The sequence below is a fragment of the Malus sylvestris genome, chromosome 15 (genome assembly GCF_916048215.2).
Source record: "Malus sylvestris chromosome 15, drMalSylv7.2, whole genome shotgun sequence".
Taxonomy (NCBI): Eukaryota; Viridiplantae; Streptophyta; class Magnoliopsida; order Rosales; family Rosaceae; genus Malus; species Malus sylvestris.
In genome coordinates, this window is record NC_062274.1 from 53878284 (window position 1) to 53893798 (window position 15515).

Here is a 15515-nt window from a genome sequence, read left to right on the forward strand (position 1 = left end):
TTTAAATCAAATCCAAGTGTTGAGAAAGTTTTGTCATCGTGATTTTGCTAGGAACAACTTGCATATAACTAAAAACATACAACATATCGCTAGACTTTAAAGAAAGAAAAGACAAAGACATAACAAAGCAGGTCGGGCAAGATTAAACCTTATCAATTAAGGCTGATCGTCTTGCAGGTCCCTATCTTTGTGGTTCTATCACAGGTCTGAAAGCTTAGGTGGAGAGGGGAAAGGAGAATACAAAAGGGTGAATCGATACTACAACAAGTTTGAACAAGGTAGCAGAGCTATTACAAAGTTTAGGAGAAAAGATTATCCCGAGGGGGATGAAAGCTTGGGCTGACTACAGCTTCGTTTGAAGGCAAATCTGGCTTTTTGAGCAGAGTTTGTGCTTTTGTTTGTTTGTTTGAGTGTCCTTATTCCTGCCTTCTCTTCCTCCTTTTATAGACTACTTGGTTTGGCTCCTGTAGCAACAGCTTTGCCCGAATGCAGTCTGAGGGTGATGACTCATCAGCTTTATTACATGTAATGCCACCATAAAGTACTTTATGGGCTGTGCAGTCTGATCAGTCTATACCACTTGGTCCTTGGGTAGGTAGGCAAGTGGCCTTTGTGAATTGTATCAAGTCAGAAAAGGCCCTTTCCTGCCTTCCCAAGTCTCGGCTGGGCTTTGATCTTTTATTCCTCCAGGCCTTCTTTTGGGCCGACTCCATCCTTGGGCCTAAAGTTCAGTTTTTAACCCAAACACTTGCTAAAAAAAAAAAAAAGGGTTTCAAATTGATTAAAAAAATGTAGTCCTTCGAGTATGCTCTTGACACCAACTTGTTAAAAACAGTTTTTAAGCCACAAATTTAAAATCCTTGTTTGGTAAGCCTATCTCAAAAGTCCAAACTTACGAGATACTAAACAACCTATTTCTTTGAAAAGACAAAAAATGTGTTTTTACAGTTAATTTTTTTCTTTCAGTTGTGGAATTGTCCTCCAACCCAAACAAAATCTAGTTATACATTCGATCTACCTCTTGTTGTAATTAAACTTCCGTACCTCCATAGATTTAAGAACCATCACCAGTAACATGCAAAAGAAAGTAGAGATCATAAAGAACCTATGCACCGGCATGGTACCAGTCAAGGTTTCTCCAACGATCAAGTCAGTAGGAGTGTCTTTAAAACTTAGATAGTAGGCTCAAGAATGATAGTATGATGTGGGACCATAATTTTTTGAGACCGGAGTAAAGGCTAAACGGATCAACGATGCCACCACATCTAGTTGGATTCCAAAATGGTAGGTGAACCAGCAAGCCTCGTTGAGATCGACCATGCTTGCTCTGCAAGATACAAAAACCTGCTCTAACTAAGGATCATATTGGTTTCCTGTATTTTTCGAGATTCATACAATCTCGAGATTGGCTTGTGCCGCATACTCGCAAGTAGTTACAATCCTCAAATGAAGCAATTTGTTTATGCTGGATATCTTTAGGATTCTTTCGGTTTAATACAAATTCTATATCCTGAAAAAACTATCTTCCGACTATTATAAATACACTCATCTAGGGCTCATCTATGGTGACACACATAACACACACTTCAGTCTCTTGTCTATTGCTTAAGTTATAAGATTTTATCCTAACTTGACCTTCGAAAATCCTTTGGCGGTACCACACCCAACAACTTTAGTTAACTATGGTTGTTTGTTCTTATCTGTAGGTGGCCGTTCTCGCATTCTTTATGATTAGCAGTGGTGCAAAATTTTAGTTCCAACATATGTGCTACATTTGATATGAACCCTATGGGGTTTATATATAGTATATACTAGTTAAGGAATACTCCTTATAACTTTTAAGAACAGTAATCTTTAGTCAACTAGGTGAATCCTAGAGGAAATCTTTTCCTCTTAGGATGATGATTGCTTGAGACGCATGTCAATCTCGTTACAATAAGAATTTTTAAATACTCGAGGGATTTCCCTAATCAAGTTTTGATTAGGTTTTCCTTTCATGGAGGATAAGTAGATCTTTCTTGATGAAAGGAATCTCGCCTACGAATTTGGAGCATACCAAAGTAATTTGCTTCGACAATTTGGTTCGGTGAACTTGATCCAGTTTGAATCACCCACACCGGAGTTTACTAGCCACTTCAAGCTAGGGATGCGCAAAATACCCGCGGTTACCCGCCATTTAAACTTCACGGTTACGGTTATGGGTATAACCGTTTACCTGTGAAATTTAAATGAGTGGTTATAGGTATTAACCGCAGTTATAAACGGGTAACCGTTTACCCATTTATTTTATATATGTAAAATTAACACAAACCATTTTCTCTAATGGACAAAACTTAGATCAATGCTATTGACTATAGTGCATGGTTTATATAGCGGTGTTTTTATTAATTAAAAAGTAATAAAAGATAATTCGTGGAGTATTTCTATCCTTAAATTGAATAAATCAAAAGAAATTTAAGTGAGAAAAATAAACGGGAGCGCACTGAAATCATTTCCCTTGCAGTATGCATGCATTAGATTTAGTTAAGATGTTAGTCAAATTACCAGTGGAATTGCAGGGTAGAGCGTCTGTGTCTTAGTCAAAGCTGCTAAGAGATACTGCATTTTATTAAGGGCATCTTCATTAAGATAATCTGCAAGTTCAACAATGCTGGAATCATCTTTCAAATTTGCTACTTCTCGAACTTCCGTTGCAACCTTTTCTTGCATATGAGGGTGCTGTTAGCCTTATAAGGTTATACAATTAAAACACAAAAGAATGAGTGACTAACCTGATTCCAACGGCGGCCATGAAAGTCGAACACGAAAACAAGCAGGGCACGACAACACCAAGATCTTCTATAAACTTCTAGCCGAATACAACTTCTCTATAGGAAGCATTATGTTGTGTTTTTTAGGGCTTATAGGGACTGATGTTTTTATATAGGCTAAAAGCTAGGGTTTCCATCCATAAAGGAAACCTAAACTTACTTTATTAGCCTCCAAGTCAAGTATCATAATCATATTCAATTAAGGATTCCATCAATCTTATTTCCAATATAAGACACCTTATATAGGATTGATATCTTTAAGAAATCAAATCACAATTAACATTATTCTTCAATATTACATTCCTATTACATGTAGTAGACCACTTAAAAGGTTGATTATTGGATAAATCCAACATTCTCCCACTTGTGTACAAAATGTAATATTCACGTTTATACTTGAGATTGGAGACTAATGTCACTTTAGTGGCCATGTAACAGTGATTACATCTCGTCCTTAATGCAATTTCTGTCAAATGCATTTCTTAACATGGAACTAACAAGGTTGTAGGGTTGACACAACCCAAAACCTTCATAATCACACATGCGAAAATCTTCATTCACATGAAACACAAATTATGATCAAGAGATGAAACTTTAAATTAACCAAAATGTCTTACTTTATATCATCTCAGGTCCACCTTATTGTAACTCACAAGTTACACTTTATGCTTCTTCGAAGCCTTAAATTTGCCAATGCAGATATCCTTCATCTAATGAAGCCACCATAACCTGCAGGTGTGAATACATTTCCAAAACAATCATGTATCACTTTCATTAGATTAGTAATAATACAAACAATGTTTGTAGCCAACGGACACAACTGAAAATACCAAATAGGCACATGTCCAAGTAAAATATCCCAAAAACTTCATAAAACAAATTAATTCAACACTTGTGAGCAAGATGAATTAATATGTTTTTGACATTGATTTATGCACCATACCAGTTGCTTTCATAGTGATTTCCAACACCTGCGGGCAAGATGGAAATCCTCACAACTGAGGTAGTGCATAAACCATGTCATGCCATTTAATATGCAATTTGATAACAACTTGATATCTGATATATATTTCATCAGATAATTGATTAGCACACGAAAAATGTGACTTAATGAATTCAACTGGAGATTAAAATGAATACCTGGATTCTATACATACCTTATAGGTCATCTGCAAATGTAAGGTATTACTAACATGAAACTCAAACTCCCAATGATCTGCAACATCATTACTTAATTTGCAAATCAATACATAAATCATACTTTTGAAAATATGCCTTTGGGAATAGCCTTACTCAATCAATGAATGCATATTACCTTAATGAAAGGTACAACTAAACATGAAAGCATTCACCACTGTTACACAAAACTTGCATCTAACAACCATCTTATATGTATTAATAAGTCCACATTCATGCTAAGTCCTTATGAGCCCCAAAACAAATGATCAACCGAGAAATCCAAATGATTGCAAGTAATAGAAAATGTACGCATATACCAAGTATCCATTCGTGCAACTTAAACATATTATAGACATTCAAGTAACACAAAATCATGGAAGATAGAATAATGCTTTAATAGATTCATGCAAGTCCACTTAGTGGTCAAAATTTTAGAACAATTCCCACTAAGTTTTCAGAGTTCATACTTGCAAATAAGTTAATGAGTGTGAAGCCCAATTTTCGTTCACTAATTCTTCCACTTGGGCAAACACTTGTTAATATATTCTTTCAAAGATGTACCTAAAGAAAATTGCCTTATATTTTAGACATAATAAAATAGATACTACAATCAACATAAAGTTGTCAAACAGAATTTTCAGCAACGAGTTACACTTACTTTAGAATTAATCATAATTAATTTATAAGCTTGATTGCTACCAAATTTATACTGATCAAAATAGACATACTAATCTTCATAAAATAAAAATATAGAGCCGTTTTGGATCAACATAGTAGTCTAAAGTCATGTCTCAAACAAAAAAAAAAAACCAACATAATCTGCCAGTAACTGTCTATACGAGCATGGATTACTAGTGAATTCACCATAATTAAAATATATGGCAGAAAATTACGAAAATTTTCAGACACATATTAGACATCTATATGTTGAACATATCCAAAATTCAGGTCATTTGGTGACCATTAGACGTGTCATTCACCCGATTAAAATCAAGACACGCAATCTGCCAGAAACAATTATATGCATCTATCATGAATTTATACATCCATAACAAATTCAATTTCATATCATTTCAATTTCGATGTCCAAAAGAAACTTTAGTAGTCAAATTTCATCCTTTAAACCGACATCATAATTCAAATTGAAAAGATTTACAAGCATAAGACTTAAACAATGCCATACATTAGCCTTGAATAATTTATTTTCTTCTCCCCTTATGGCACATAAAAATTGACTGATTAAAGCATTGTTTAAATTCTTTAGGCATGGGAAAAACTAATAAACTATATACAAGTTTGAAGACTTATGCTTATCAATTTAGTCACATGCTCTGAATGAAATACATACCTTATGCCTTCATATGTTCACCACTTTTTTATAAACCTTCATATGTTCACCACTTCTTTATAAACATATTTATAATCACATGACCAACCACAATTCTCAAATAATAAATAGATAAAATACAAATGAGAATTGTCACATAATTACGACAAACCTCATTTTATTTGTATATTGTTCTTGCTCTTGCCACCGAATGCTTTCTGCCATTCTCAGTCAATTCACAAGTTATGCGTCCATTTCATAATTAACTAGTCATATACAATTGACTATACCAAGATATGAAAGTAAAATTGTACATATTCCTTATGTGTTAATATCACTATGACCATAAGCAACAAAAGTACTACATAACTATTGCGTATCTGCCATATTATACATATATTTGTGTCTTGTATGGGATCATCTCAAGCTTAAAGCGATATATGACCACCCAATCCTTGTATAAAAACACACCATATGTCTATTTTGCTACATATTTGCAAATTTAAAATTTGATCCATATTGATTACTTCCCACAACAACCAATGACATGGCAATCCAATTCAGTCTATATATATGTCCCACACATTAAGACAACTGGTTAAAAAAATTGATTTGCACAAATTTATTTTACCCATAGAAATAAGAAGCAATAAGGATTTGGGGTGTTTTCCAAAACATGTCCGTGAGGCATTTGAGGGGGTGCTTAGTGTCCCCTTTGCGTCTGTTCACCCTGGAAACTGCGGGTGGAGCTGATGAGGCCAGCCAATAGGCTTACTCATGTACTACTAACAAAATAGCCATGAACAAACAAGATATATATGCACATTTATATGTATGCTTCTGGGTATGCCTTAAAAATTCAACTTTTCCCAGACATACTAATTTCCACAGATTTGGTCTATTTGTCAAGGAGCCCCCATCTAAAACTTTAACATTTGGAGCAAAAATTACTTAACGATCTGCTGCTAGTTAAAAGAAACTGTAAAGCACTTGTTTAAACGAGGAGACCAAAAGGAAAGGTTATACCAGGATTTCATATGCCAATGTATATATATGAACCTTCCCATCCATATGTTAATGCCTTCATGTCTTTTCCATTGTATGTTTTCATATGTGATTGGTAGACTTTCAACATTTATCCAAATATCAATTATTGATTAAGCTGTTTTCTTTCAGTCTCTAAAATCAATTTTTCTTAATAGATTTTAGGGCTGGTTTGGTATTACTGTGCTTTGAAAAAAAGCTGTTGTGAGAATAAGCGGCTGTGAAATAAATTAGCAGAGTGTTTAGTAAATTTTTTTGTAAAAGTGCTTTTGGAAAAAAAAGCAGTCTGATAGTGGGTCTTTTCATTAAAGGAGCATTGTAGCTCCGTGTGCTTTGAAAAAGAGCCAGTTTTCCAAAGCTGCAAATAACAGCTTCAGCTTTTTCCTTTGATTTCAGCTTATTCTCACAGCAACTTCCAAAATAAGCCCTTTTTTTTTCAGTTTACCAAACACCTAAAACCCTCCCAGCTTTTTTTCATGGGTGCTTTTTTTTTTAAGCACCTTACTCCCAAACCACCCCTTAATCATATAATCAGCTGCTCTGATACCAATTGTTAGCCTTATAAGGTTATACAATTAAAATACAAAAGAATGAGTGACTGACCTGATTCCAACGGCGGCTATGAAAGTTGAACACGAAAACAAGCAGGGCACGGCAACACCAAGATCTTCTATAAACTCCTAGCCGAATACAACTACTCTATGGGAAACATTATGTTGTGTTTGCCAATGCATATATACATGTTCTGTTTTACTTTGGGAGAAATGAGGTCGTGTGTGAGTGCCAATGGATCTTGTAAGTGAATTAGCGCTAAGGAAAAAAGGGAGGTCGTGGCAAAGGGGAAGTTGGAAAAAAATGGACTTCAAGAGAAATGGCAGAATATGGGAGGTTGAGAGAAGAGGAAAGGTACGATGGGAGTTCTTTGTGGGTGTAGGTATATTTTTTTGGAAACTCGTAAGATTTAAAAATAATTTTCATTTTTATACCAGATAGTTTTTATTTTAAATTTTCTAATAAAAACATATCTTTATACAAAGAATAATACTTTTAAAGTTAGAGTTTCTAAGTAGCATATCAAACAGGTCGTAATATTCTTGAGTTAGGGAGTGAACTAAGATTTAGAACATGTTGAGTATCAATTAATATTTTGTCCAAACAAAACTATACATCATCCAGATGAGGTTATCCGATTTTACGTACAATATGAAACACATAAATATAAATACACAACACAAGTAATCAAGTCTTATTTTAGAAAAAAAAAAAATCAGCCATCATACTCTATGTTGAGCAAAAATTGCAAAATCTTTCTTGAATGAGCCTTCACCAAACATATTTCCACTCTTGTTATAAAATTAATTAATCGTATGACTGTAAGATGTCTTATTGGGCCTTCAAATAAGTTTTGAATTTCCAATCCAATTGAGCTTATAAATTGTTGTGCATGACAACTTCCATTACACATCCCAAAAATGCTCAATAACACTTAACCCGCGGCCATACATAGCAAGGCTAGAGTTTTCGCACGAGTGTAAGCTCTTTACAAAGGACTTTAAGTCTCTTGCGGCTTTAGTGTTTCATTCTTGTAGAGAGAACATCTCTCCTCTTCCATTACGACACTAATGTTGAGGAGAAGCTGCTAGCATCATTGTCTCCTCAAGATTCATCATCTTCTTTGAAAATCAACTTGGCGTACGTATGGAGATTTAGATCTCTTCTCCCTTGGTGACTTTTCGAGAATCATTTCATGGTTCAAAGAAAGTATAGAGAAGCTTTGATTGGAGACATTCTATCCAAAGTGTAGGGTTTGGTTTTAGAACCAAAGTGTGGATTTTGATTAAATGATTTTTCTCCCTTATCTCTTTAGAAACTAGATTCGTTATGCCTTGAAGATAATGAGAAAATCGTTTTGTTTTATAAATATATGATGATCTAGCTTTTGTTGCCTAACCTTTGTTAAAAGCATGAGTTATTCAAATAAAACCTTAATTATTTCAAAAGATTTCCTTCACATGTTATCCAAACTCACCAAAGACGATCAAGCATTCATACAAGGCTTTACTGAATGCAATGCCAATAAGAAAAACGCCTCTATGAGGAGGGGAAACAACCGCTTAAACATTGTGGAAGACCAAAGAAGGTCCAGACGCCTCATATCCACCAGCATGGCCAAAGCACGAACAATAAACAAAGCCACCAAGATTATTAGCATCTCCTCCTCGCCTTGTTCTATGATAGAGCTTCCATACTAAGCCTAAGATCTACCAATATCAACTAAGAGCACCAAAGAGAAGACCCTAAAACAACTATGGAACGAAAAGCAGAACCTTGGAAATGCCAAGGAAAATATAAAACTAGCCCAAAAGACTAGGGGAAAAAGCTCTCCACAAGATTTCAACTTAAATTCAGTCTCTAAATAAATTATGTGCAATCTAATTATCTGTAATGACTAAAAGAAAAATGTATTTTGATGTAGTTCTTATGGCGCAAAAATACTAATAAAGCTGCAAAATACTACTAAGGGCGGAAAATGGTGAGTAATAATATCTAATAGCTTGTAAATAGTGTCTTTTGAATTACATAGATGTGTAACATTCAACATGTGCCGTTGAAAGTTAAGGATGACATCTAGCCCGTTGAAACATGAATATTTATTTTTCTTTGTTATGAGGGTACGGTTTATGGCTCCTCTTGACTATTTGTAATTTCTTATTGTTTTATTTAATAAAATATCACCTTGTACTGTTGGAGTTTCTCATTTAAAAATGATTTCTCTTTAGTAAAATATATCATCTCACCTCATACCCCTTTTAAAAAACAAGCGCTATCATGCCTTCTCCGCTTCATCAAATAGAGAGATTTTTCATTGTGACCGGTACATATGGGCTGGTTTGGTATTGCTGTGCTTTGAAAAACAACTGCTTCTGCTGTGCTGTGAGAATAAGCTGCTATGAAATAAAGCAGCAGAGTGTTTGGTAATTTTTTTTTGTAAAAGTGCTTTTGAAAAAAAAAAACAGTATTATAGTGTTTGATAAATTTTTATGTAAAACAGATGTGAAAAAAAACTAGTTTTTTCAAAGCTGGGTTTTGTAGCTTTGTGTTTTTGGCTTTTTTTTTCACCAAAAACTGTGAAAAAAAGCTGGCTTTTTTTGATAGCCACTTTTTTTTATTTTTCAGAATCACCTCAGTATCAAACCAGGGCATAGGATAGTACACTATGTGTTATTATACAAATGATGAAATATGTGTGCTAAAAAGTTAATAACTTAAAAAATAAAATTTCCCACCACTTGTATTAAAACACGTGATGTACCACTTGTATTCCTGTCACAATAAAAAATTTCTCCATTAAATGAATGCGTCCAATGACGCATATTGGGTGTGATAGAAGGACTTTTCTGTTGTCGTGACATTTTGGCCAAGAAATTTACAAAGAACTAGAGAGGCCAACAACTAATTAGGTCACGTGAAGAACTAGAAGCATTGTTTTTTTTTTTGGCAAACAACCACAAGCATTGTTTTGTATTTGTGCTGGGCATTGTGCAAGGGTAGTGCTATATCTGTTTTTACTTCTTACACGTTTCTTTTAATTTTTTATTTTCGGATCTAATGTATTGAAGAAAATCAATGGCAAAAAATTAACAAGAGTGTGAAAAGTAAAATAGAAATATGAATAACACTTTCCAATACCACAAAGCTAGCTAGTGTGGCAAAACCATCATAAGCATGGACCTCCTTGGACTAGTCTCTCTAACAACAAGAAAATAAATTGTATGACACCGGTACATCGTTGCAGCGACTTTTCTATGCCAATCATGTAATAATATGTGAAGAAACCTTAAAACATATTATTGCATTATTATCATGAAAAGTCATTGTAAAACTGTAACCGTGTCATATTAATATTTTTCCTCAAACAATACACGAAAGCCGAGCTCAGCATGACGCGTACTTGCCCGCAAAGCTGCACACATGCGATGCAGGTCTCATTGACTTGTCAGAGACTCAGAAGTAATAATTAATATTCCAACCTACTAATTCACAGTTATACCCTAAAATATGCAGCTCTAGTAATCCCATTGAGAATGCTGGCTACTGAATACTGGTGCCTACCCCCCCTCTCCCATGCTTCGAATGTAGTGTGCGTGTACCGCGAGAGGTCTGCATCCAGCTTCCTGTATATATCACATGAAGAACAATACATCGATGCACCCCTAAAGTCTAAGAAGTTATTATAACATGACGAATATTGGCGGCTTGGAGTTGCACTAGAATGCAGGCCCTCATCCATGCCACTCCGATCCATCAAATAATGTTTGATTTACATCTTCCCCTTACAATTTATACACATGCGCATGCACATACTGTTTGAGTTAATATTTGAACATTAGGCTGCAAGTGTGTGGAAGCCTAGAGATGCAAATTAAAAGAAGACTTGCCCGAAACCCAACATCATGCCCAGACACAAATTGGCGCCTCCCCATTAATGCATAGGCTATGTGCCTATGATTTAAATGTCAAGTGATGGGGACTTCACAATCAACCAAAAAACACTTTTTAGTAGCAATACAAGTAAAAAGCTGATGACTCACTACCCTCTAAATGCTTTTGGGTAAGAGCAAAGTCACTGCAGTCGGGCTAATTTGCTTATAAAAGGAGGAAGAAGCCTCAGAGACAAGGACACTCAACCAATCAAACAAACAAACATACAAACTGTGCTCTCAGGCCAGATTTACATCTAAAAGCTATAATCAGCCTAGATCTCAGTTTTGTCTTGTTTAGAAGCTCTGCTATCACCCCTAGTGGCATAGTATCAATTCCCTTGTGTAAGATGGTTTACCATCCATCCTTTTTTTTGCATAAAAACCTTTGTAAACTCAAAGAGGAGCGATTGCAAGAGGTTCAACCTTGCCAGACAAGGTGAAATCTTACCCGAAACTCTGTGTTTGCTTTCTGAATTTGTAGATCTATTACTTAAATGCATTCTCCAGTATGTATTCAAGTCATATCCGCCTGTTTTCCTACTTTAAGAGTTTTATTTGTGTTTGGATCCGGTTAGTTTAATGGATATGCTCTCATTTAAAACCAATCAAGAACCAAACAAATGACTTAAGGGATCTGAACTCTCCTCATTCGAACATATAAGACTATGAACTAAAAGTCATTGTTCGCAAGGCAAGAAAAAGAACTTAATGTGCACTTAACCCATCTACGACAATCCTTTGATAAGAAGAAGTTCGAGTAACTTGGGGCGCAAGGAATCGACTAAACACAATCTTGTTCTACATCTACTATACTGAGAATTTGAGATAGTAGTGGCATGCCTATCACTTGGTTAGTTTTGATTGCGAGTCTCAAGGCCTACACCTAAGGCCCCACAAATGCACCTTTCAAAACTAACTCTGTCATCTTCATGCAGCACATTAGCATGCAAGAGCCCGACTACACATCCAAAGTGTCAATCCCTTGGGGAGCTGTGCTGAGTGTCGAGGTGCCCTCTTAGAAGAAATCTTCGCCTGAACACATATGTATTGTCACAGCACCAAAATAAAATCAAACTTGTTATGTACAGTCACGGCTGGTGGTGTAGGAGATTTTTATAGCATCGTGGCAGAGGCCGAGGCCATACGTGCTGGGTTGACGGCCTGTGTGGAGTGGGGTTTCGATATGGTGGAGGTAGAGACACATGCAAAGGCGGTGATAGATATCTAGGGTTTAGGATAGTCCATCACATTCATATTCTGGCTTCCCGTTTGAGGTCCGTTGCATTTAGGTTTTCTCCTCTGAAGTGTAATAAAGCCGCCTCTAATTGAGGTGGCTGCTTATATTTTTAAGTGGTGTGTTTCACTGGAATGATTGGGAGCCAATTTGGCTCTTTAACATCCTAGAGGCTATGTTAATATTTCGATTCGTATTCCATAATTAATAAATCAGTTTATCGTTTGGAAAAAAAAAAAAAATCTCTGTAATATAAGAGTATTATACTGGAATATAAACATTATCGACCTTGATTAACTCTTCTAAAAATAACCAATGCAATTTAAGATTATCCTCGCTCCTCCATTCTCTGTTCAGCACTCAGTACAAAGTATACGCGTACCTCACATGTTCATATAGTATGTATAATAATGCTTACAAATACACACACACACACACACACACACACACACAAAAGAAGTGATGTTGAGGAATTTAGAGAATAACACATGACCGGGAACCCTAATCAGCACACATGACCGGGAACCCTAATCAGCACTTGATCTCTTGTAGGATCTCTGAACTACTTGAAATCATAAAGAGAATAAGAGACGACGTTCACAAAAGGAAAAGAAGATTCAGTGATTCACCCATACGATTTACTTTGAAACCCTAATTAGGAATTCATTAAGCACCTTCACCAATGCATGCAGTCGTAGTGCTCATATATTCATCCAACACAGTTCTAAGCCTAGCGCTATCACATGTTATATATACAGTGGCCGTAAACAAAAGGCAGTTGGGAATAATTCAATTAGACTTACTTTAACCAAAAACCCGGAAGAGAAACTATGAAACAAGATACATATTAGTCATAACATTAAAAGAAAAAAAGTAATATATGAGCTTAATGAGCTAGAACATTATGCAATTAGATTACTAGACTTAGAACTTATTAAGGGTAAGCTAGCTAGCTAGCTAGCTAGATAAATCATTCATGAGAGTAGATAGCTAATAGCATAACTAATTAAGAAGTTTATCGATAGAACTATTATCGATCTATATGTAAGAATAACATTGGTCATCAGTACTTTAGCAATATATATATAATTGATTGATTACTTGAACGGATTGTTGTAGTCCGGCCGGTTTGGCTCTGATATTGGATTCCAGTCCCATAGGCGGTCAGAGAAAGCAGTTGGAAGTGCGTTGGGGGGGAGCTGCTGCTGCGGCTGTGGCTGTATAGTTGATAGTGCTGCCGCTGCTGCAGGTAAATTTGTGGAGAAAAAGTTGTTGGGTTGGGGAGGATGATGATGGTGATGATCATAGTATTGTACTAGATGATGGTGTACATATTGTTGCTGTTGGTAATGATTGGAGGTGGCCTGCTGCTGTACGTGTACAGGTTGGTAATTCAAAAGTCTATGAAGATCATCAATTGCATTCATATTGGAAGATGAAACAGAAGAAGAACCACCGGTGAAGAGCGCTGCACATGAATTGCCAGTACTTGAGATCCCCGAATAGCAATTAGCAGCAATTTGCCTTGAGTTTGTTAGGTGGTGCAAGAAAGTAGGCATCCCTTCTTCCTGATCCACATGATGAGTTGGAGTACCCAGTTGTCCAAGTGCGGCAGCGGTACTAGTACTACTCTCAATGTTGTGGGGCTGGTGGTGGCCGTGATGGTACACCTTATACTTCGAAAGTCCCAAAACTGTTGTCACATCAGAATTTCCGCTACTACCTTCAGTTTCGATGCTAATCTTTTGATCCATCTGATGTTCATGATCATGATGAATTTGCTGCGATTGGCCTTCATTGAAAGCTTGGATTTTTTCCATCACAGTATCAATTGTGTTGGTATTATTGGTGTGCTGCTTTTTATTGTCTGACATGGTCGTCGATTGATCTACTAGTACTGATGATCTAGATGTGGATGCCCTGGATGCCGGGAGACAACGAGGGAGTGATGGGTGGTCTTCAACTCCTGCTCTCTTGTATACTCGGCATAGTGATATTTCTCCCTGAAAATTAAATTAATGCAAATTAGACATCGATTCACCCAAAGCAGAATCAAAGGATCAATCCATATGTTGAATAAGTAGGAAGCAATATTGATTTATTTGGAGAAAATACATGATCCGTTTCAAACTAGCTAGTGCATGTCAAACTAGCTAGTCCGTGTTCTTAAAAGTTTTCTTATCTTTTGTCTTTGCTAATAACTTGTACGTCTTATGCCAAATTGTCTATGATATATACAAAAGAATTAACATAAACTCAAGATCTATAATCTGGAGACTGAGACTAGCTAATTATATTAAGCTATGTATATATAGTGAACTGATCAAAGTTTAGGCAGTAGTGAAGACATAAGGCTCATGTAGTTTCTCTCATATATGTTGAAGATTGTGAGTTGAGGTATAACAAGCAGCAGTCCTACTCGCTCACCATCAGTACTCGAGAAGTCCCAAAGGCTCTGGGTAAATTGAGAAAGAAGAAATCCCGAAGAGCCTAATCATTTCCAAATGAGTTTGATAATTTAGTTTTAATCTATGTATGTATATATGTACCTTTTGATATCGTTCAGTTTCATGATGAGGCAAGCGATATTCGTTCATGATCCAACTAGTTCGAAGACCCTTGGGAGCTTTCCCAGAGTAAAAGACTAGGGTTTTCTTGAGGCCGATTGAGCGGAAGTTTTCGCTTCGGATCATACGGTCGGCTCCAGTTGCCTTCCAATACCCAGAAGTAGTTACCCGGTTTGGCCTATCGCCGTTGCGGTACTTGCGGTCTCTTGGTACATAAAAGAACCATTCCTTCTCCCCGATTGCTGCCATAGCTGCACACAATCATTCATACAAGTTAAGATAAAATAAAATTATCTTAAAGAAGGTGAGTTGAATTTCACATATATGTACTGCTTTGTATATGGCGAATCCAAATGATTATTTGGATCGATCTGTGTGTGGGGAGTGAGTGAATATATATACCTGGAAGTTCCCAAGGGTCATAGCGATAAAGATCGAGAAAAGTAATAAGTTCGACATTGAAGCGCTTGCCCTCAACCTTACGGCGTAGGTAGAACTCTACAAGTTCCTCCTCAGTAGGGTGGAAGCGAAAACCCGGCATCACCATGTCGTGCTCATGCTCATCAACATGCTCATCATGCTCATGATCATGATCATGATCGGCCTTGTTGGAGTCGTCGTGGCTCATTGTTGATGATGATGAGGTGGTTGTTCTTGTTGCTGCAATTGCCATAAACTGATTAGAAACTAACCAATTAATTAAAGCTAGCTAGTTCGTCAAGCACTAGTCTGTACTCGTTATTCCTCATATACCTAGCTTGGGCATCCCGCTGCCCTCTTTATACCAAAAACTCACTCAACAACAGTTATTTTGGAAGGTTATTAACTGGTATATGCAACTGCGCGCAAGTGGTAGGCGAGGTAAGAGAA

General features: G+C 36.3%; 1 protein-coding gene across 1 annotated transcript; it reads right to left on the reverse strand.

Annotated features, from left to right (window-relative positions):
- Positions 1 to 12856: 12856 nt before the first annotated feature.
- Positions 12857 to 15515, reverse strand: LOC126601504 (NAC domain-containing protein 35-like). Its single transcript, XM_050268225.1, has 4 exons — positions 15399 to 15515; positions 15048 to 15305; positions 14628 to 14896; positions 12857 to 14081 (listed from the first exon to the last, which is right to left on the reverse strand). The coding sequence occupies exons 1-4, from the start codon at positions 15409 to 15411 to the stop codon at positions 13176 to 13178; spliced, it is 1446 nt and encodes a 481-aa protein (XP_050124182.1). The 5' UTR covers positions 15412 to 15515; the 3' UTR covers positions 12857 to 13175.

What these genes read in the sequence shown, in the direction of transcription:
- LOC126601504 (XM_050268225.1), bottom strand. An exon ending in TGACCCTTGGGAACTTCCAG is followed by an intron (nt 14,897 to 15,047) that starts GTATATATATTC and finishes GATTGTGTGCAG; the next exon opens with CTATGGCAGCAATCGGGGAG. An exon ending in AAACTGAACGATATCAAAAG is followed by an intron (nt 14,082 to 14,627) that starts GTACATATATAC and finishes TTTAATTTTCAG; the next exon opens with GGAGAAATATCACTATGCCG.